The following is a 21,984-nucleotide window of genomic DNA, read 5'->3' as shown; positions in this document are numbered from 1 at the left end:
AGGAAGTGCTAAGGTTACATTTGAATTCACATCCAGGGCCAGTCTCTATCTACTGTGTCCCCCAGATGCCCCTATCAGATGCTTCTGAAGAGGCAACACAGGGGTCCTGGATGTCTGGAAGAGAAAGGAAGGATATGAAAAAAATAGAAGATGAAGAAATGCATTGTCTCTTTCTTGACCTTTCTGGGAACTGGCCCTATCTCTATGATAAAACAGTGGAGGGTCAGAGGAGGGGAGCACATCCAGGTGGATGGTGCTGCTTACCTGAGGACGGTATCTCTTGGCATATTTATAAATCTCAGCCATGGCAACCTTAGTGTTGAATTCATTCCGATATTTCTAATAAGAAAGAGAGAGAACATGGTGGTGGAGGTGGAGGATGGTTAACTACAGAGGAGAAGGGGAAGAAAATGGCACATGTCCTTCAGCTGGGAGATAGACCCTCTAACTGGGAAGAAGATAGTGACTGTGGCTCTGGCTTGTCTCAGTTATTGGTAAGTGATGGACAGACTGGCTGCCCAGAGGATCCAGGCTTGACTCTTCCTTCTGCCCATCAGAAAAAGATGAAAACTGGATGGAAAGTTTTTTTAAGGTAGTGGGCGAAACACAGTTGACCTCTTCCTTGGTCTGTCTCCCCCACTCCCAAACACTTTACACTGTGACAAAAGAACTTGGATTGGACCTCCTAGGGGCTGCAGGTACTGAACCTCTCATGGGATCAATCCTAGGGTGAGAATGAGGAAGAGTACCCCAGAATTAGCCTAGTCTCCTCAAAGTTCTCCCATAAAACCATTTCATTTTCCATCCCTGGACAATTTTGATCAGGAAAGACCTTCTCCTGGGCATTCTATTTTGGGCCATCCATGTGGTTCCCTTGATGCTCAAGACAAGACCCCCTCAGGCTTCTTGCTTACCCGAGATTCCTCAGCGAGGTGGGCATTCATTTCCTGCTCGCTGAGAGGAGTCATATCATGAATCTGTTTGTAGTATCTCTGCACAATCTTTCTGTACTCCGGAATCTCCTTGGCATACAGAAGCTTATTCGTTGGTGAATCCTGAGAGACAAAGAGGGGGATTAGATGTTGTACCAGGTGTTTGGAAGATGGACTCGACCAGGAGCCCAGCTTTTTCTTGTGACCTGGACCCCTCTGGCAGTCTGCTGAAACTGAGGGACTCTTCAGAATCAAGTTTTTAAATGCACACAACTAAAGATGTGGGATTGTAAAGGAAACTAGTTCTACTGAAAAAGAGTACACACACACACACACACACACACACACACACACTAACACACATATATATAAAACTAAGTTTACATCTACTTTATAAACCAAGTTTACAGACCCTTGCATCAGAACCTTAGATTACATGCTTCTTTCTAGCTCTAACATTTTATGATTCTGTATCTGTAAGGATGTAAAACTAATCAGTGGAACATTTTTCTATCTCCCTCACTTTCCAAAGAAGGAAACTGAGGCTCAGAGAGGTATATTCTATGCACAGTGATTTAGCTGGTCACAGAGCCAGCCAGCTGGCAGGTCTGCAATGAGAACCCAGGTTTCCTGATTCCCCATGCAGTACCACACCGTCTCCCTTCACAGTACTGAGCCGCATGTTTTCACCAAGAAATGCCATGGGGGAAACATCTTACCAGTTTGGCAATATACGATGAGAAGCATGGTATGGAGAAATAGGAATGGGATTTGAGGTCAGAAAACCTGGGTTCATTTCCTTGCTCTGTCACTGCTATGTGACTTTGAGCATGCCATGTAAGCTCTCTGGGGTTCAGTTTCTCTATCTGTAAAATGAGAGGTTGATCCAGATGACCTTTGAGACTTCTTGGAGCTCTAAGCCTATGAGCCTTCCACATAAACCACCCAAACTTCGATGTCCTCCTTTTTAACGATTATATGACAGCTTCATCTGTGTTTGTGTTTTGTCCTTCTGCTTGACTGTGAGCCAGTTCTCTCTAATTTCATCTCTTTTCAATTCAACAGGCCTATTATGTTCTAGGTCCTTAACCACCTTTGGGTCATCATGCTCCTCACTAATTGGATGGAGGGATTGGACAATGATCCACTTCTTAGCTGGGTATCCAGACATGTAAGACTGCCTATCCCTACACTACATGGCCTGAAGTCGGGGTGATTTTTGTAGGAGAAATTCTCTGATTTCTGTCTGTTGTCAGATGTGTAAACACACACACACACATACATATATACACACATAAATACACATACATATACACACATGTATGCATACATACATGTACACACACATATACATACACCCACACATATATACACACACGTATGTATAGGTATATGTATGTCTATACATAGATATGTCTATGGATATTTTATATATACACATATATGTATATGTGTGTGTATGAAACGAATGCCAGTTTTACTGCTCTTTTGCTCTTATCTGATATAAAATTGATCTGGTAATGGTTTGGATTGCTCCTGCTCTTCTGTAGAATACACTCCAAGGGCTCTGTGACCCATCTGCCCCTTGGGGAGGGGTATTTTTCACTTACTTTTGTACTTAGAGCTGTATTCTAGGTGACTGAGGTCCATATCTCTAGCTATATATACATATATTTATACACACACATATATATGTATGAAATCTATTAATAAATACTTATTAAGGACCTACTACATGCTGGGTACTGAGATAAGTACTAGGGATATAAAGAGACAAAAGAGAGTCCCTACCCTAAAGGCATTCGTAATCCAATGATGGATGTACATAACATAGGCATGTACATAAGTATATAATAAGAACAGTAGTGGTGGCTAACATTTATATAGTGTGTCCTCTGTGCTAAGCACTTATAACTATCTCATTTGGTCCTCACGACAACCCTGGGAGGTAAGTGCTATCAATTATTATCTCCATTTTACAGATGAGGAAATTGAGGCACTTCTCTTTTCACTATACTGTGCCCTGACTGATCTTCTATCCCATCAGGCTCCATCCTCCAGGCCCTACCAGACCCCCTCACAAGTATAAGAATTCACAGCAAGACACCATCTCTTCCCCGTCACTGTATAATCCATTGAAATTGAAAGCTTCAGAAAAGTGCTCCACAGAGATCAAATGGCTGGATTTCTCTAGTTGGAGGGCTGGGAGGATGGGGCCAGGACCCTGGCTTTATGACTTTAAACAAATCTGATTCTTTCTTGTCTTCATTTCTCTCTCTAAAGTGAAGGAAGTGAATGAGATGACCACCATTTCTATGACAGTGTAATTTTGGATTCCTGGGCTTAAGAGGGGAAAAGGAGGCATACAAACAAAGTAATGCTATGGTCTCTCCTCCCAAAAGCCAATCCATCCATCAGTTAATAAGGATTTATTGAGTACCCACTATGGACCAGGCACTGTGAAAGGTGCTGAGGATATAGGACAAAAAGGAAACACCCCCTACTCTCAGGGCACTTAGATCCTGTTGACTGAGAGTCCAGGAATGATTGGGGTACAGAAGTTTAGTCATTGCTGGTGCCTAAAAGGGATGTGGGGATCCAAGGTGCCACCGGCAAAGGGGCTTCTTTGTTTTGATGGGCGAAAAAAAGAGACTTTCCTCTTTGACTCAATCTCATTTCCCTCCATCCCATGAGACTGGGCTGCTGGAAGCCTTTCCATCTGCTGGCTGACCCTAGCTAACCTCTAACCCTGTCTATTGCCTGATAAGGAAAAACAGAGGTGTTGGATAGCGGGTCAGAAATGTGAAAAAGAAATATAAACAACTGGCCCCCTCCCCATCCTCCCAGCCCTCCAATTAGGGAAGTCCAGCATTTGATCTCTGTGGAGCACTTTTCTGAAGCTTTCAATTTCAATGGATTATACAGTGATGGGGAAGAGAAAGTGTCTTGCTGTGAATTCTTATACTTGTGAGAGGGTCTGGTAGGGCCTGGGGAATGGAGCCTGATGAGACAGAATGGCAATCAAAGTATAGCATAGTGAAAAGAGAAGTGGATTTATAATTAGAAGACCAATGAAATCCAATATACCTAGCACTTATTAAGTGTCTACAATTTGTTATCCTAAGAGGTGGGAATACAAAAAAAAAAGCAATCCTTTCCTTCAAAGAGCTTAATGTTTTAATGGACCTGGGTTTGACTTCTGGCTCTAATAACTACTAACCTGGGTGACCCTGGATGAGTCACTGAATCTCTTTGGGGCTCAGGTTCCTCCTCTGTAAAATGAAGGGCTAGGACTAGATCAGCCGTCCTTACTCAGAACTTTTTAAAAAATATTTTGATAACTGTATATCAATATAATTGATTTCCTTTGTAATCCCATGTATTTTATTTTGTGCATTTAAAAACTTTCTGAAAAAAAAATTTGTAGGTGTCAAGATAAATCAGTAAGGAGTTACTAAATGCCTACTATGTGCCAGGCACTGTGCTAAATGCTAAGGACACAATGAAAGGCAAAAGCAGCCTCTGCTGTCACGCAGCTCAATATCAAAGGGGGGAGACAATGTACGAACAACTATAAATAACAAATAATATATACAGGATACATTGGAAATAATGTCAGCTGGAAGGCACTGGCCTGCTAAAGTGGACCAGGAAAGACTTCTTCCAGAAGGTGGGATTTTAGCTGAGGCTCGAAGGAAGCAGAAACAAGGTGGGGGAGGAGTCCAGGCATGGGGGACAGCCAGGGAAAATGCCAATGTGTTGAGATGACTTTCAGAGTGTGGAGGGGAATAAGGTGTTAAAAGTTTGGAAAGGGAGGGGGTACGGAGAACTTTAAAAGCCAAACAGTGGATTCTACAGTTGAGCCTGGAGTGGACCGGGAATGACTGGAGGATACTGAACGTGGGGCTGATGTGATCAGACTTACACTCTTGGAGAAGCTGTATGACAGCTGAGCAGAGGATGAATTGAAATAGGAAAGAGACTTGTGGGAGCAAGTTGGGAGACCAAGCAGCAGGCTATGGCAGCTGTCCATGCAGGAGGTGCTGAGAGCTTGCACCAGGGTGATAGTGGTATCGAGGGAGAGAAGGGGGAATATATAATAGATGTTATAAAGACAGAATCAATGGCACCTGGCAACAGACTGGCTACAGGGGAGGGACAGAGTGAGGTCAAGAGGATCAAATGGGGATGATAATAGCATCTGTCTCTTAGGTTGTTATGAGGATAAAATCATATTAGTAAGACATTTTGCACACCTTAAAGTAACATATAAATGCTAGTTATAATAATGATGATTATTACTGTGTATTATTTAAATATATTTTATATTATATTATTATTATTACTGTTACAAGAATTAATGTAACGTGAATGAGGTCAAGGAAGACACTTAGGTGGCAAGCTTGGATGACTGGAAGGATAGTGGTCCTCTTGACAGTAATAAAGAAATTAGGAAGAAAGAAGGGCTTGGTGAGGGGGAAGGTGAATGAATTTGAGTTCTAGTCATGTTGAGTTTAAGATGTCTATGGGACATCCAGTTAGAGATACTCAATAGCCAGTTGGACATGCAAGACCAGAGGTCAGGAGAGAGGTTAGGGTTGTATAAATAGATCTAAGAGTCATCTGCATAGGTATGATCATTTAATCCATAGAAGCTGATGAGATCATCAAGAGAAGAGGACCCAATAGTAGGTACAATCTGGATGAAGATCCAAAAGAAGAAACTAAGGCAAGCAGAAGGAGAAACAGGAACAGGCAGTTTTGCAAAAACCTTGAGGGAAGAGAGTATTGAAGAGAAGGGAGGATTTACAGGATCAAAGCCTTCAGAGATGTCAAGGAGGATGAGGACTGAGAAAAGACCATTGGCTTTGGCCATTAAGAGATGACTGGTGATTTTGGAGAGAACAGTTGGAAGCCAGGCTCCATGGAGTTAAGAAGAAAGGGAGAGGAAAGGAAGTGGAAACACTTCAGCTACAAAGGAGTAGAAGAAGTGATGCAGAAGGTTAGTGGGGATGGACAGATCAAGTGAAGGGTTTCTGAGGACAAGTGAGACAGGGAAGCATTTGGAGGCAGCAGGGAAGCAAGTCAGTGGTCAGAGAGAGATCAAAGATTAGTGACAGAATGAGGATGATGGGGCACACAATCTAATGGAGAAGATGGGACAGAGCAGGTCACTTGTGCATGTAGAGGGGTTTGCCTAGGGAGGGAGAAGGGTTGCTTCTTCACTTGAGACAAGGGTGACTTGGGAATCTGAGGGGTTTTAAATGAGGTAAGTTTCTCAGCTCAGAGAGTAGGGGAATAGAGCTGACAAAGGGACCATGTTACAAAAAAGAACCCATGGAATAGATAAATCCACATAAATCACCAGTATTTCTATATATTACCAACAAAACATAGACAAATTCCATTAAAAAGAACTATAGACAATATAAAATACTTTGAAATCTACCTGCCAAGACATACAGAGGAACTATATGAACACAATCACAAAATACTCTTCACACAAATAAAGACAGATCTAAACAACTGAAGAAATATTCACTGCTCATGGCGAGGCCAAGCCATTATAATAAAAATGACAATACTACCTAACAGAAATTACAGATTCAGTGTCATACCCATCAAACTACCAAAGAATTATTTTATAGAGCTAGAAGAAAATAACAAAATTCATCTGGAATAACAGAAGAAAAATATTAAGGGAATCAATGAAAAAAAAAAATGAAGAAAGGCAGCCAAGCAGTACTTAATCTCAAAATACTACAAAAGTAGTAAATCATCCAAATAACGTAGATAAGAAATAGAATGGCTGATCAATCAAATAGGTTAGGTACGCAATACACAGAAATAAATGAGCACAGTAACCTAGTATTTTATAAACTTAAAGATCAGCTACTGGGGCAAGAACTCACTATTTGATAAAAACTGCTGGGGAAAACGAGAAATCAGTCTGGCAGAAATTAGGCACAGACCAGCATCTCACACTGCATACCAAACTCAAGATAAACTCAAAATGGGTACATGATTTACACATAATGGCTGATATCATAAACAAATCAGAGGAATGTGAGAAAAATTACCAGACAGATCTATGTTTAACGGAAGAATTCACGATCACAAAAGAGATCATGGGAGGTAAAATGGTTAACTTTGATTACAAGAAGCTAAAGTTTTTCCACAAACAAAACCAAAGAGCCCAAATTAGAAGAAGTAAAGGAAACTGTGGGAAAAAAGTTATAGCTAGAGTCTCTGATAAAGACCTCATTTCTCAAATATATATAGGGAACGGAGTCAAATTGATAAAAAATAAGATTATAAAAATATGGATATAAATTTATAAATAAAGATATAAAAAAATCATTCCTCAGTGGATCAATGGTCAAAAGACACGAACAAGAAGTTTTCAGAAGGAGGAATCAAAGCTATCAATAGTCATATAAAAAAATGCTCTAAAGCCCTAATAATTGGAGAAATGAAGATCAAAAGAACTGCGAGGTGCCACCTTACACCCATCAGATTGGCTAAGATGACAAAAAAGAAAAATGACAAGTACTGGAAGGCATGTGGAAAAATAGGCACATGAATGCATTGTTGGTAGAGTTGTGAACTGGTCTAACTATTCTGGAAGAATAGCTACCCTATGCCCAAAGGGCTCTAAAATTAGCAATACTGCCACTAGATCTGTACCTCAAAGAGATTAAAAAAAATTAAAACGACCCACATATACAAAAATAGTTACATCAGCTCTTTTCCTGATGGTAAATAATTGGAAACTGAGAGGATACCCATCGATTGGGAAATGGCTGAACAAGCTGTGGTATATGATTGGGATGGAATACTATTGTGCTCTGAGAAATGATAAGGGGAATGGGTTCAGAAAAACTTGAAAAGACTTATATGAACTGATGCAAAGTGAAGTAGGAAGAACCAGGAGAACGTTTTATTGAATGACAACAATGACGATCAAATGTGAAAGACTGAGATACTTTAAACTAACACCCCTATCCATGATAATTCCAGAGGACGCATGATCAAAAGTGCTCCGCATCTCCAGAGATGAACTCTGAGTGCAGATTAAAGTATATTTTTTTCTTTATTTTTCTTGTATTTTTTCTCACTATGATTAATGTGGAAAAATCTTTTACATGACTTCGAATATGTATAATGGGTATTCTATTTCTTGCCTTATCAATTGGACTAGATGGTAATAATGTCCTTTTCACTTTAAATGAGGCACTAGTTGGCTCAGTGAATTGAACAGGAAGTCCTGAATTCAAGTTATTTAACTTCTCTTTTCCTCAGTTTCCTTACCTTTTAAACAGAGATAATAATAGCACCTTCCTACCAGGGAATATTATAAATGGGATATTTTAAAAACACTCTGTGACCCTTAGAGCACTATAGAAATGCTAATTAGGATTATTAGCTAAATCCTATGATCAGTAATGGTTCACTGATGACAATGGCTGCACTTGTCCCACTCTCTACTCCTGGGCTGAGAGATCTCAGGATCAAAATACAGGTATTTATCATTGAAAGCTAATAAGATTTTTTTTCTATTTATATGGCTGGTAAAACCTCCTTTGGAAGGCTAGGTGGTGCCATAGTGCTGGGCCTGGAGTCAGCAAGACTCATCTTCCTGAGTTCAAATCTGGTCTCAGACATTTACTAGCTGGGTGACCCTGGATGAGTCACTTAACCCTGTTTGCCTCCATTTCCTCATCTGTAAAATGAGCTGGAGATACTCCAGTATCTTTGCTAAGAAAACTCCAAATGGGGTCATGAAGAGTTGGACACAACTGAATTATTGAACAACAAAGCCCACTAAGTATATTACAAATATGATCCCATTCGTTCCTCACTACAACCCTGAGAGGTAGGTGCTAGTATTATTTTCATTTTAGTTGAGGAAACTGAGGCAAACAGAGGTTAAGTGACTTGCCCAAGATCACATAGTGTCTGAGGCCAGATTTGAACTAAGGACTGCTTGAATCCAGGACTGGCCCTTTACTCACTGTGTCACCAGCAACCTCTAGATATGGTGCCAACTGCACCTTCTCTTGATGGTGAGATGAAAGCATCCCTTATCTTTCTATGTGAAGGAAAACATACAATGATGCATTCTTCCCATATTCTAAAATTTCTTCCTCCCTTCCTTCCTTCTAATTCTAACTGGATTGCCCAGGTTCATCTCCCCCTTCATTTGACCTCATAGCACTTTGTAGACTTCCAGTGATGGAAATCCACTACTTTCTGAGACAGCTCATTCCACTCTTGGATTGTTCTAATCTGGGGAACATCAAATCTAAATTTGCCCCTTTTCAGTCTCATCCTTTTGGGGACAAAGCAACCAATCTAATGCTTTTTCCACAGGATGGCCCATGAGGTACTGGAAGATAGCTATCTCACCTCTCCCCAACTCAACTTAAGGGATCAATGTTGGGCTGAATCTTTTCCCTGAGATGGGAGGTGCTGAATTCCTAGGTCCCCATGTTGCAGAGAAGGGTTAAAAACACAGAATCTCAAAGTTGGAATGGAGGTCGAGGGCCAATTGGAGCAAACTGTCCTTGAAACAGAACCACCCCCATAACATATCTGACAAGTGGTCATACAGCCTCTGTCTGAAGAGCTCACTGAGGGAACACCCCCCAATACCTGAGGCTGTCCATGTCACTTATGAACAATTCTAATCCTTCAGAAAACTTCCCCATCAATCCCAAACTGACTTCTTTGCAGCCTGCACTCCTGGCTCCTGGCTCTTACTTCTGGGCCTAACAGAACAAGGCAGATCCTTCTTTCACATGACAGCCTTGACATCAGCTATCCTATCATCCCTGAGTTCTCTCTTCTCCAAATGAACATTTCCAGTTTTTGTAACTCCTCCTCCTGCTGTCCAGGTTCTCCACCATCCTGGCTGTCTTCTTGTGGATATTCCCTACCACATCAGTGCCCTCTCTGAAACAAGCTGCCCAGAATGGAACCCAGCTGGACCAGAGAAACTGACCTTGCCCAGCTGGAGGTCGGAGATGGAGCAGGCGTCAATGAAGGCCTGTGCAATGACAGAAAGACAGGCATCTATGTGGTCGGTCTTGTCGATGTCAAAGACAAACTGAGGGTTCTTCAGGATGTTGACCCAGAATCTCAGAGGTAGGCTGTCATGGAAGAAAGTGTAGGGGGTGAAAAACAGAGGCAGGGAGAGGAGTGACCCACCCGTGCTGCACCAGCCTATCGGCTAGGAGAGAGAAAAGAGACCAACGGTGAGGAAGAAAGCTGGCAAGGGGGGCAGCAAGGGTGGGTGTTTGATCTTTTTATGACAATGTATCTGACTGATAAGTGAGGTGGTGGGGGTGGGGTGGATCAGGGTAGGATCCTTTCCCCTCCTCTGGCAGACAGCTGTGTAAGAGAGGTCTGTCCATCACATGCTTGGACCACAGACAGAGTGACCTTCATCACTGGCTCTACCAGAAATTACTCTCCCTACATGTGGGATCAGACCTCCCTCCACCTGGCACACATTCCTCCTGTGGATGAAAGAATGTGGAAGGAAGGTGGGGTTAGGAAGGAGAGCATCAGAGGGGAGCCTCCTTGGGGGACAGTGGAGCCTGCTGTTCACTGAGAGATTGGAGAGAATCTGCCCTGCATCACCTGTTCTGAGTTACCAGCTACAAGGCCCTGGGGATGCCCCTGGATTTCAGTGTGATCTCTTTGATCTCCCCTCTCTTCAAAAGTAAGATGGAAAAACATCCTTCAGCCATGTGACTGCTTGCTAGCCCAACGCAGGCTGCAATCCCACCACCCCTTAGAAGATATTTCATGAATTGCCATGACTGTAAAAAAAAACCCCAAACAAACCCATCACCTGGGGACCAGCCTTCTGGGGAATGAGCATGCAGCAAGACTGAGCGTCAGACACCAGACATGCAAGCCATGACTGGATCTGCACTTGACAGCGTTTCCACTTGCTGTGACCTGTCATCAGCATGATGTTGGCTATTGCCCTGGCCTTTAAGATGTCAGATCTCCCTGAGTCCAGAAAATAACTTTGGTAGTGGATGGAAATCTGAACATCTTTTAAGTTCCTGGAAGTTGTGGGATGTGAGGAGGCAGATTGGCTGGAGGCTCCTACCTTTGTCTGCCTCCTCTCGCAGATGCATTCTGGTGGTGTTCTGGCAAAAGCCATTCTAAGGGAGATGCTCTGTTTAGTCTCTGGAATTCATGGGACATTAGATCTAGAGCTAGAAGACCCCTCAGGGTCCAATCCTCTCACATGACAGAAGAGGAAACTGAGGCCCATAGAGATTGGCTTTCCACTGTACCATAATGCCTAGTTCCTAACTGAAGATGCCATGGCAGTGTTCTCTTTTCCTCTATATGTGGAAGAAGTCACTAGAGATTTAACAGGCCTTGATGGGTCTCTTTCCTTCCATCTTAGATGCCCAATAGTCACCATGGCAACAGGCAGGCTTTGACCCAGGTACTTGGAAACCAAAGTGGTCCTAGATTCTGCTATTAACCTCCAATTCCTCTCAATTTCCTACTCAGATACTCCTCTACTTTTAATTAAGGAGTGGTCCCTCCCACACCCACTTTCTTTCCTTCCACTGTGCATGGCAAGGAGTCTCCAAATGGGATCAGCTGAGGGTGCACTTGTGATTCACACTCTAAGCATGCTCCTAGGTACTTCATTTAATTTGGTTCATGTTGACAATAATAAAAATAACAAAGATGATGAGGATGATCCCTCACATGTATTAGGGCACAAAGAACTTCCCCAACCATTTGCAAGCTCAGCAGGACATCTGATAGATATATATTTTTTTTATGAAATGACAATTTTTTACAAATGGGAAAACTGAGGCTCACAGAGGGGAAGAGAGGGGTCTGGGGTCATATAGCAGGGGCTGCAATGGAAAAAGAAATGAACTGGGGGCTGAGGGAACCAGGTTCTGGTCCCAGCTCTGCCCTGGAACAAGTCACTTTTTCTCTTTCTGGGCCCCGTCTCCATCTCTGTAAAACAAGAGGGCTAGCCTAAATCAGTCGTTCTTGTTTCATGTCACAGACCCCTCTGACAATCTGCTGAAGCCCATGGACCCCTTTTCAGAATCATTTTTTTAAAAATAATTGCAGGAAATGCTCAATTTCAGTTAGAGCTGACTGAAAATAAAATGCATTTTTTTCCTATGGACCCCCAGAAATCTACCTATAGATGGCAGAACCAAGTCTAAGAATTCCTGTACTAGGTGATATTTGAAGTCCTTTCCAGTTTTAACAGTGTCTCAACCTCTAGCCAATTAGTGGCAGAACTGGGACCCAGGTCTTCTATCCATGTTTTTTCTCTTGTGTGGTCTTTCCTCTCCTCTCACAGAGAAAGTGTGAAATTTCTCTGTGCCGATTTGTATGTCCTGATTTGTGTGCATGCTCATCCTCTCAGTAGAATGTAGGTTCCTTGAGGAAAGAGACTGCTTTGTTTTCTGTCTTTATGATCCTTTCCCTCCCCTTCCCTCATCTCCCATGTCTCATCTAGCCCAGTACCTGGTACAAGGTAAGCATTTAATAAATGTTTGTTGATTAGAGATGCATTGAGTGAACGAATGGGTCAATAAACTGGCTTGGGGTAGGCGTAGAGGAAGGATGGGAAGTAAGAGAGGATAGGCCAGGTCAGATGAGATACCAGAGTAGCACTCCCCCGACCCTGCCCTCCCAAACCTGTTGGTTTTCCAAATGTGCAAAGTGTCTGGATCCGTGATTCCTCTCTTCTCAGCCTGCTCTTCTAAGAAATCAAAGAAATACTTGATGGCCAAGGGAGGCTTGTCCTCTCGGATGCTGAGGATGGCTTTGAACAGGTCATCAAGAAATTTCTGCAGTGTGCCCTGCCAAGATAACAAGTGTGCCAGCTGAATCAGCCTGATGCCCAGGTCAACTGGACATCTTGGGGGCAAAGACACTTTTGGGCTTTAATGAGGTTCTATTTACTTGCCAGACTCACATGGTTTCGGGAAGAAGGGAGAGAGATTTGAAGGGAAGCGAAATCTACTCTCCCCCCTCTCCCCCACTCCCACCCCCTGCCGCCTCTCGTCTGAAAGCTGGGCACGCTGATATAATTAGCGTTTATTTTAATTTAATTTCTCTTGGCACCAATGTTCTCTTTGACTACTTCTGGCATCTCAGGACACATCTGTAATTGTTTGGTACAGTAAATGGAACAGAAAACTCAGCCACGGCTTGCTGTTCTGATGGTCTCTCCAATTATAAAGAACATTAGGCGGTAATGTAATCCAGGGGAGAAACAAGGCATACCTTTTGTGATTTGCAGTGAGTGAGAGACAGCATTGTAGATGGATAATCGCACAGTCTCATTTGAGGAGCTTCAAAGCATTTTTTACCCCCTAGCATCCTTCATATATTTCCCATGGAAGAAACTGTTGCATAAGAGACACTCCCTATTTTCAAAGGCACAGGAGGGAGGAAAAAAGCCAGCTCTCAGCTCAATCTAACCTTCCTCAGATCCACAAGGTTCCTGCTAGTGGGCACCAATACCTTTTGTAACAATGAAAATGACAACCTTGAGGCTGCCAGAGTATCTGGTGCTTTCCCGAAGGCTCTTGCTATCACCATCTCGTCTGATCTTCATGAGAAGACTTAAGGAGAGTGGGCAGGGTGCTGTTAGTGTAGGGTGGGGGGAAAGCCCTAGCCTTGTAGCCAGCAGAGAGCTGGGTTCAAATCCCACATCGGACCTTTACTTCCGGTGTGATAACTGTTTCCTCTTTTGTAAAATGTGATCTTAGGATCATAGATTTAGAGATGGCAGGATGCTCAGAGGGCATCTAGTCTACATGTTACCTCTCAAAAATAATTTTTTTCCTGATAAGGAAACTGAGGCCCACAAAGGCCAGTGATTGTGCCAAAGTCACACAGGAATCAGCAGTCAACAAATATTTCTTAAGAAGCTACCATGTACTAGGCAATGGAGAAACAAAAACAAAAGTGAAATCATTCCTTTACTCAAGGAGGTTACGTTATTTCAAGGGAAACTATATATCCATATATGTTATACAAGGCAGTAAGTTCCAGGAGCAACATTTGAATTCATGACCTCTGGATGGATTTTCCACAGTACCACAAGGTTGCTGTGACAATGAAATGATACAATGGATGGAAAGCACTTGATTAACCTAGCTGGGCCAATATGAAGGTCAGCTATTATTATCTCACAGATAAAGTACCTGAGGCTCATGTAGGTGATAGGACTCTGCCTTGGGGCAGAAGTAGGACTAGAACCTGCATCTGGATGGCAGTATCTGTCCATGATAACTGTTACACCTACTGTGTGCTATGGAAGCCAGAAGGTTTCATGACATTAGATGGAGGGAGGTTCAGTGAGAGGAGATCTAATACACAAACCATCTCAAATCTTCATGCCTTTGCATAAGCCATTCCTTGTGCCTGAAATGCTGTGCCTTCTCACCTCTGCACCTAGAAACTGAGTCCATTTAAATCTCAGTTAAAGTGCCGCTTCCTACAAGAAGTCCTCCTTGATGCCTCCTCTTAAAATTACTTTGTATTTACTGTATCTCCTCACTAACTGTTCATGGGAAGCACGCTAGCGGGGGCTTATGAGCTAGTAGTAGTAGGAGACAGAAGTACTTCAGCACCTGGGGAGTAGCAGCCACCTCATCTGCCAGTTTGAGTATGAGTTTGGGGAGTAGCCCAGAGGGGTTGATCCACCCTCTGCCAAATATATGATCCCCTTGAGAGCAGGGACTGCTTCATTTTTGTCTTTGTATCTCCAGCATCTTGTGCTAGCACACAGTAGGTACTTAATAAATGCTGAATGAATTGAACTGGCTTGAATTGTCAGAGACTGAGTAAGGATTCTGATGGTCACACCTGTCACACCTGTCACACCTGAAGCATTCTAGTTCTTACCTTGGTTGAGAGCAACCTCGTCAAGTAGATCTCAGGAAGTACCTTCTTCCTGTGGCTCTGCTTGTGTGACTTTTTACTCTCAATCAGCTCATCAGTAGGAAGCACCTGAGCAAACATGAGAAGAAGAAGCCATCAACCCTTCTGGTGTCCGAGCATCTTGAGAACAAGCAGTGACATCGAAATCAAAGGCTTGACTTTTGTCATTGGCATCCAGCCAACACCGAGCATGCGCAAAGGATGGACTCCGTCAGGTTTCTCCTGCTGGTAATTCCTTCCTCAGCCTACAAGACCCACCTTGCTCTGCCTCCCCCAGCCCACAGGAATATCTCCTAGAGCACTTCTAATCTCTCTTGGGGGCATGGAGCATATAATGAATGCCATTCATTTCAAAAGAGAATACCAAATACCTACTCTGTGCCACCTGGTAAGCACCCATCATGTGTGCGTCCCTTATCTCCATTAGATTATATATTCTTTAGGGCAGAGACTGTTGTCTTGGAAATCTAGGTATTCCTCATAACTCCCTAATATTGGGTCTCCACTAGAGATTATTCATCCTATTTACATTATATCCTATATTATATTATCATCCTATATCCTATCCTATCCTATATATTATCCTATATTATATCCTATCCTATATTATATCACATATTATATCCTATATTAAATCATATCCAATATTTTATTATTATTATCCCATAGTATATTATATCCTATCCTACATCACATTTATTATATCCTATTTATATATTATATCCTATTTATCCAAGGATAAATAGAAAGGTAGGTTGATAGACTATGTATTAAGTGCTTATTGTATGCCAGGCACTGTGCTAAGATACACAGATTTGGAGCAATGAATGACCTTCAAGACCATTGAGTCCAACACTTCCTCTCATTTTACAAATGAGAAACTGAGGCTTAGAGGAATAAAGCTTTAGGTCATCCAGGTATCTAGGTGGAGCAGTGAATGTGGTATCAGAAAGACATGATTGAAGAAACTAATTAACTTTGTGACTCAGGGCAAGTCATTATCCTCTCTCAGTCTCAGTTTCCTCATCTGTAAAATGGGGATAACAATTCCAGCATAGTTGTGAGGATCAAATAAGATAGCATACATAAAGCATTGTGTAGACCCTAAGGTACTATATGGGCAGCTAGGTGGCACAGTGGATAGAGTGCCAGCCTTGGAGTCAGAAGGAACTGAGTTCAAATATGACCTCAGGTACATATTAGTAGCATGATCCTGTGCTAGGCACTTAATCCTGCTTGCTTCAGTTTCCTCATCTCTAAAACAAGCTGAAGGAAATGGCATACCACTGCAGTCCAAATGGGGTCATGAAGAGTCAGACACAACTCAAAAATGACTGAACAAATCCAAACCCTTCATTTTACAGATGAGGAAACCGAGTCACAGAGCATTTACATGACCTTTCCAGGGTCCTAAGAACATTGGATTGTAGATTTAGAGCTGGAAAGGACTTCAGAGGCTGTCCATTCACCTCACTTTACAGATGAAACAACTGAGACCTGAAGAGGTCAAAGTCTTGCTCACAGTTATACAGCTGGAGACAAGATTTGAACCCAAGTCTCCCTGACTCCAGGTTCAGTGCTCCATGCACAAAAATCCTGCTGCTTCCTTAGTCTGGCATTCAAGGCTTTCCATAATGTGGTCCTTAACATTCTCTCTCTTTTACTTTTCCCTTTCGTGTACCCTAAACTTCAACCAACTCAGCAACCTGTCATTTTCTGAACATAGTTCATGCTTTCTAGCCTTGACATCTTTGATCACATCAGTCTTTCTTAAGAGAATACTCTTTCCCCCCATTTCTGCCTGTCAAAACCCCCTGCCTCCTCCAGGAATCCCACTTTGACTTCCCCGTCAGAAAGTGATCTTTCCCTCCTTTGATCACTGATGACAAGTGGTTTGTGGTGCTCAGTATGGCCTTTCTGCAGTTATATATTCCTAACTTCCAGCCTAAGAAGTATGTGAAAGCAGGGACAAAGTCTTCATCATCTCTCTGCTTTCTATAGCTTCCAGTGCACGAGCTTGCATAAAGGAGGCTCCTGGTACGTGCTGGCTGAGTTTGAGGATTTCTTCTGACCTGTCATCACACCCTTCTCCCACCTCTTCCTTAGGGAACATAAAAATCAATACCTAGGGGTTCTGGGATTTCATCTATTTCATAATCTAGAGCTGGGAAAGACCTCGGAGGCTGTATAGTCCTACCTCCCTCGTTTTACAGATGAGGAAATAGAAGCACAAGGCACATCTGCCAATAAGTGGCAGAGCTGGAATCGAACCCATGTCCTAGGGCTCCATATCTGGTCATTCTTTCCACTGTAGCATGCTGTCTCCAATGCAGGCTGCTTTACAATTGTTCTGAGGTCTTTCCTGTGTGATAGACTTGGCTTCTCAGCAAGCCTGTAAGCTCCCTATAGGAATGGAATCTCCTCCCTCCATTCAGTTCCCTCATCCCCCTTCCTGTCGGGTCCGGGTCCTTCGGCAGGCCAGGGAAGCAGCAGAGGGCAAGGGGTAGCAGGGGGTTGAAAGCCCTTTTGGGACAGTACCCAAGTAACTAAAACTGATTTCTTCTCCAATGCAGACCATTGTGAAGTAGGCCCCTCACCCCCCAGGTAACCTTTTCTCTCAATAAGTCCACATGGAAAAAAGGGATTTGCTCAAGGATGGCCTATGGATAGTACCAGAAGGGTCCTTACGTGCATGGTTTTCACTTGCTCTCTCTGCAGATCCCAACCTTGTCCCCTCCTCCAATACTCTCCACCCTTGGGGTGGGGGCAGGGGGAGGGCAACCCATAGAAGGCGGCAAGAACAAAGTGTCTCCCCTTGGCTTCCTTCTGGCCCCTTGGCGGCCTGATCACAGGCCATCCGGCCCCCCAGACGAACTCCCTTGTCTGTTCAGACACATGGAAAGCATTCTCCCCACCCTGCCCCTGATGCTGCCTGGGGTCACAGCCTCATCACCCCCTAATTAAGTGGGGAGAGACTGAAGTGGCCGCCTGTGGCCCATTAGTGATTCATGCTTTCTGTGAACACAACAAAGGACCGATGGTCCGGATGGTGATGGGGTATGTGTGAATGTGTGAGGGAGTGGGCCTGGGTGTGAATGTGTGTGTGCATGCATGTGTGGTGTGTGTGTGTACCCATGTATACACACACACACACACACACACAGATTCATTGTGTGTCTCTGCAACTCCTCACCCGACAGTCTGCCTGGAAGCTGGGCTCATTCCAAAGCAAAATTTCCTATAGAGGAAATGGGAGGAAAGAAACCTACAGACAAGACTTCTGGCCACACACTGAGCACAGTGTTATTAACCTCAATTGCTTTTGGAATCCAATACTTACTAAATGAAAATATTTCTCAGTGTCCAAATCCTTCACTGCAAAAGAAAAGTCAAAACAAAGAATAAGAGAGAGAACAAAAGAAAGGGAGGCTGGGTAGATTAGATTTTGCTTCCCTCGGCTACTTATCTCAACAGTGCCCACTGCCTGGCTAGCCAGCCAGTAGAGGTAGGGGTGGGGAGGCTGTATTTTACTAGGAGCTGCTCAGTATCAAGGGGATTATGGGATCATGGATTCAGAGCTAAAAGGGACCTGAGAGACCAGCTAGTCCAACATTGTCATTTTACAGACAAGAAAACTGAGGCCCAGGAAGGCTGTGACTTGGCTAAGGTCACACAGTTAGAAAGCAGTCAGAGGCAAGATTTGAACTCAGGTCCTTTGACTCCATAGCCTATGTTCCTTCTACTCTACCATGAAGTCTTTCATTTGGAAGAAGGCAGAGATAACTCCTCCTAGTTGTGGGATGAGCAACCTGAAGCCCAGAGAGGTCCAGGGCCATGTGGTACATCTTCAGGGAAGTAGCTCCAGATTGAAGACTTACTGATGGGTCAGGGTGGAGTTTTAAGTCTAGCCTTGGTCTCCCATTTGGGGCCACCTGGGGAGAACTGAAAAACCGAACTAAATCTCATTTTCTCTTAGTTAATGAATGAAAGTGCCAAGCAATTAATGAGCATATAGCCCTACTATGTGCTATGGTGCTGCAGACAGGAAACCAACCATGAAATAGTCTGTGACTTCCCTCTCCCCCTGACCTCCCTCTTTTCTGCACCCCCTTCGACTGCCCCCACCACTGCCAGCCTGCAAAGAACCCACTGTCCTCTTAAAACCTAGGGTGTATGTACTACTTAGGGTGTGTGTACCACCCTAGGGACTTTATCAATAGCATATAATAATAAGATTCCCAAGCTAGAGCTGGAAGGGACTGTAGAGGTCACCCAGTCCACTCCTCATTGTATGAATGAGAAAGTGAGGTCCAAGAACAAGGAAGCTGCCCAAGGGCCACATAGGGCTACTAAACATCAGTGGCAGGATTTGAACTCAAGTCTTTGAAGCCCATGCTCTTTCCACTGTACCACACTGCTTCCTCCTCCTCCTCCACCATCATCAGTAGTAGGAGGAGTGGAATTCAGGTCTATTTCAAATCCAGTTGGCAAAGTCAACACTTGCTCTACTGGCTCCTCCCATGAGTCACTATCCACCATTAATCTGTTCAGCAATGGCATGGCTTTATGAGACCAGGGCATAAGGGAAAGTGGGGTCTTGGAACCCAGGAGCTCTTCCCATCCAGAGAGGCCAGGGCAGGAAATTACCTCGACTTAGTGTGCTGTCCTTCTTGTCTGTCAGGCTCATGGCCAGGGAAGCTCCTTCAGGGATCTGTGGGGGAGAGGCAGAGCTATGAGAGTCAAAACCCAGGATGGCTGGGCACTGCGCCAGCCCTCTGGGGTGCTGGAAAACCCAAATCAGTCACACTTGGCATGTGCCCACAGGGAAGCAGCCCAGAGATGGGCACACAACCAAGACAGGGAGTCACATGGAAGGCAATTGATGGGGCCTGGACTAAGGCAGGGGAAAGGAAAGGCCTGGGGAGACTGAGCTCAGGGAGATTTGGGGGGCTTGGAGAGAGGGCTTTGGAGGTACAGAGATCAGGGTGGAATGGGGTGTCTGGAGGCACAGAGCTCAGGATGGGGTGGGGGGGTTCAAGAGAGAGAGTTTTGGGGGTGCAGAGCTCAGGGCATGGAGTGGGGTGAGAAAGGCCTGGAGGGGCTTAGCTCAAGGTAGGGAAAGGGGAGTGAGCAGACAGGGGGAAGGAGAGTTGGGGCTACCTTACCTTGTAATGTGCCAAGGTGTTGAGCTTTTTCCGGCCATCTTCTACCACAGAAGTGTCATCCAGGTCTCGTAGAATGTAACTGTGGGTGCTTGAAGCAAACCACTCTAAAGAGAGAGAGATGTGGCGAGTGGAGACCATGCTAGGGTGGGGGCAGGAAGGCTGGGGAAGTGAAGGTCAAGTTCCATTCTAACCATTTGGGATAGTCTGTCTTCCCAGCTCTTCCTTCCATATTCTGTCTGGATTCTAGTAATCCTGAATGAACTTGCATTGCTTTGTTATTACTCTTATGTCTTCCCTGAGTGCCAGCTTTGATCTTGCCTGCTGTATTGTAAGATCCTTGTGGGCAAAGCTGCTTGCATGGCTTTGGAATCAGCCTCCCACCCCCACGCCCTCATTTCCCCACTACCTCACTCTCACTTGCCCACAGGTTTGACTGAGTTCTAGCCAGGTGGGAGATTCTCAGGAAATGCTTCCCCAGTGCCTGAGGGATACTGCTCCTCTCTTTAGAACCACATTCTTTGGACCCTGGACAGGTAATGGGCTGGAGTGGCTCCTACTAGCTCTGATAGTGGAGAGAATAACATTGATGGATGGGCTAGAGGAAGCCTGGATCAAGGCAGAAGCACTGAGAATCCTCAGTTGGAGGATTTGGGGAATTGGGGAAGGAAGGTTGGGCAGGGAGGAGAGTGGAGAGACAGCATGGGGGAGGGGGTAAAGTACTGGCTTAAGAATTAGAAAGAAAAGTATAGATTATTAGAAATAGAGAGGCTGGAGATCATAAAGCATTAGAGCCAGAAGGACCTCAGCAAGTATCTAGACCTAACCTACGGTCTATGATCATGTTTCTAAAAAAAGGTTTTGTATAGCTATTTAAATACAATTGGATTCATCTGTAATCTTTGTAAGTGGAATTAGTATTTCATTTTACGCATTTAAAAAAAGATTATGAGCAGGGGTCCACAGGTTTCGGATAAGTGACTGCCCAAGGGGTTCATGATACAAATAACGTTAAGAAACGTTAAAAATATTCAACATTTTTATCTGACAGATAAGAAACTGAAGCCTGGAGAGACAAAATGTCACCGCTAAGGCCAGCCAGTCAGAATCACGGAATCTCAGAGTCATAGCAAAGACTTCAGTAACCATCTAATGCAACCCACACCTGAATGAGAATCTCCCTTCTAGCATAACTGGCCATTAGTCTTCGGTTGAACATTTCCAATTTGAGGGAATCCATGACCTCCATGGGAATCCCATTCCATTTCTAGATAGTTCTAATGATCAGAAAGGTTGCCCTTATATCAGGCTTACTCTCTCTCTTTGGAATCATCACCCATAATTCCCAGTGATGCTCTCTGCCAACCAGAAAAATAAATCTATTCTATCTGCTACCCAACAGCCCTTGGAAGGTATCTATCATGTCTTCCTTAGGTCTTCAAGTATGCCCAGTTCATTTCCCAAGGGTGTGCATCCTTAGATGCTCTTTTTTAGCTCCTCTCCAATTTAGCAATATCCCTCCTAAAATGTGGTACCCAGAAGTGAACATGATGCTCTCACTATGATCCCAAAACAGGGCAGAATGCAGTACAACCCTCACCTCCCCAGTGCTGGATATCACCTCTTTTCATGCAGCCCCAAATGATAACTACTTTCTTGCCTGCACTTTCACATGCAAGCTCACACTAAGCTCACCATCCACCCACTAAAATCCCTACTTCTTTTTTCCCTTGATAAACTATGTTCTAATCACACTTCTCCCATCTTGCACAGGCAAAGCTGATTTAAAAAAAAAACTCAAGTGAAAGACTTTGCATTTGTCCCCATTACATTTTATCTTGTTAGATTCAGCCCAATATTCCAACCTGTCAAGATATTTTCAAATTCTGATTCTGTCAGTCAATGTGTTAGCCATCCACCCCAATTCT

General features: G+C 43.8%; 1 protein-coding gene across 1 annotated transcript in view; it reads right to left on the bottom strand.

Moving 5' to 3' along the window:
• Window positions 1-21,984, bottom strand: part of PLXND1 (plexin D1) — a 201,455-nt gene that overhangs the window by 3,248 nt on the left and 176,223 nt on the right. Inside the window, exons 28-35 of the mRNA XM_072598409.1 lie at window positions 20,060-20,163; window positions 19,542-19,605; window positions 18,235-18,269; window positions 14,859-14,963; window positions 12,639-12,802; window positions 9,937-10,084; window positions 915-1,055; window positions 265-339 (exon numbers count right to left, since the gene is read on the bottom strand). Coding sequence (XP_072454510.1) covers window positions 265-339; window positions 915-1,055; window positions 9,937-10,084; window positions 12,639-12,802; window positions 14,859-14,963; window positions 18,235-18,269; window positions 19,542-19,605; window positions 20,060-20,163 — 836 coding nt within the window. The remainder of the gene's footprint in view (window positions 1-264; window positions 340-914; window positions 1,056-9,936; window positions 10,085-12,638; window positions 12,803-14,858; window positions 14,964-18,234; window positions 18,270-19,541; window positions 19,606-20,059; window positions 20,164-21,984) is intronic.

The sequence above is a fragment of the Notamacropus eugenii genome, chromosome 3 (assembly GCF_028372415.1).
Source record: "Notamacropus eugenii isolate mMacEug1 chromosome 3, mMacEug1.pri_v2, whole genome shotgun sequence".
NCBI lineage: Eukaryota > Metazoa > Chordata > Mammalia > Diprotodontia > Macropodidae > Notamacropus > Notamacropus eugenii.
This window is presented reverse-complemented; position numbering and strand designations above follow the sequence as displayed.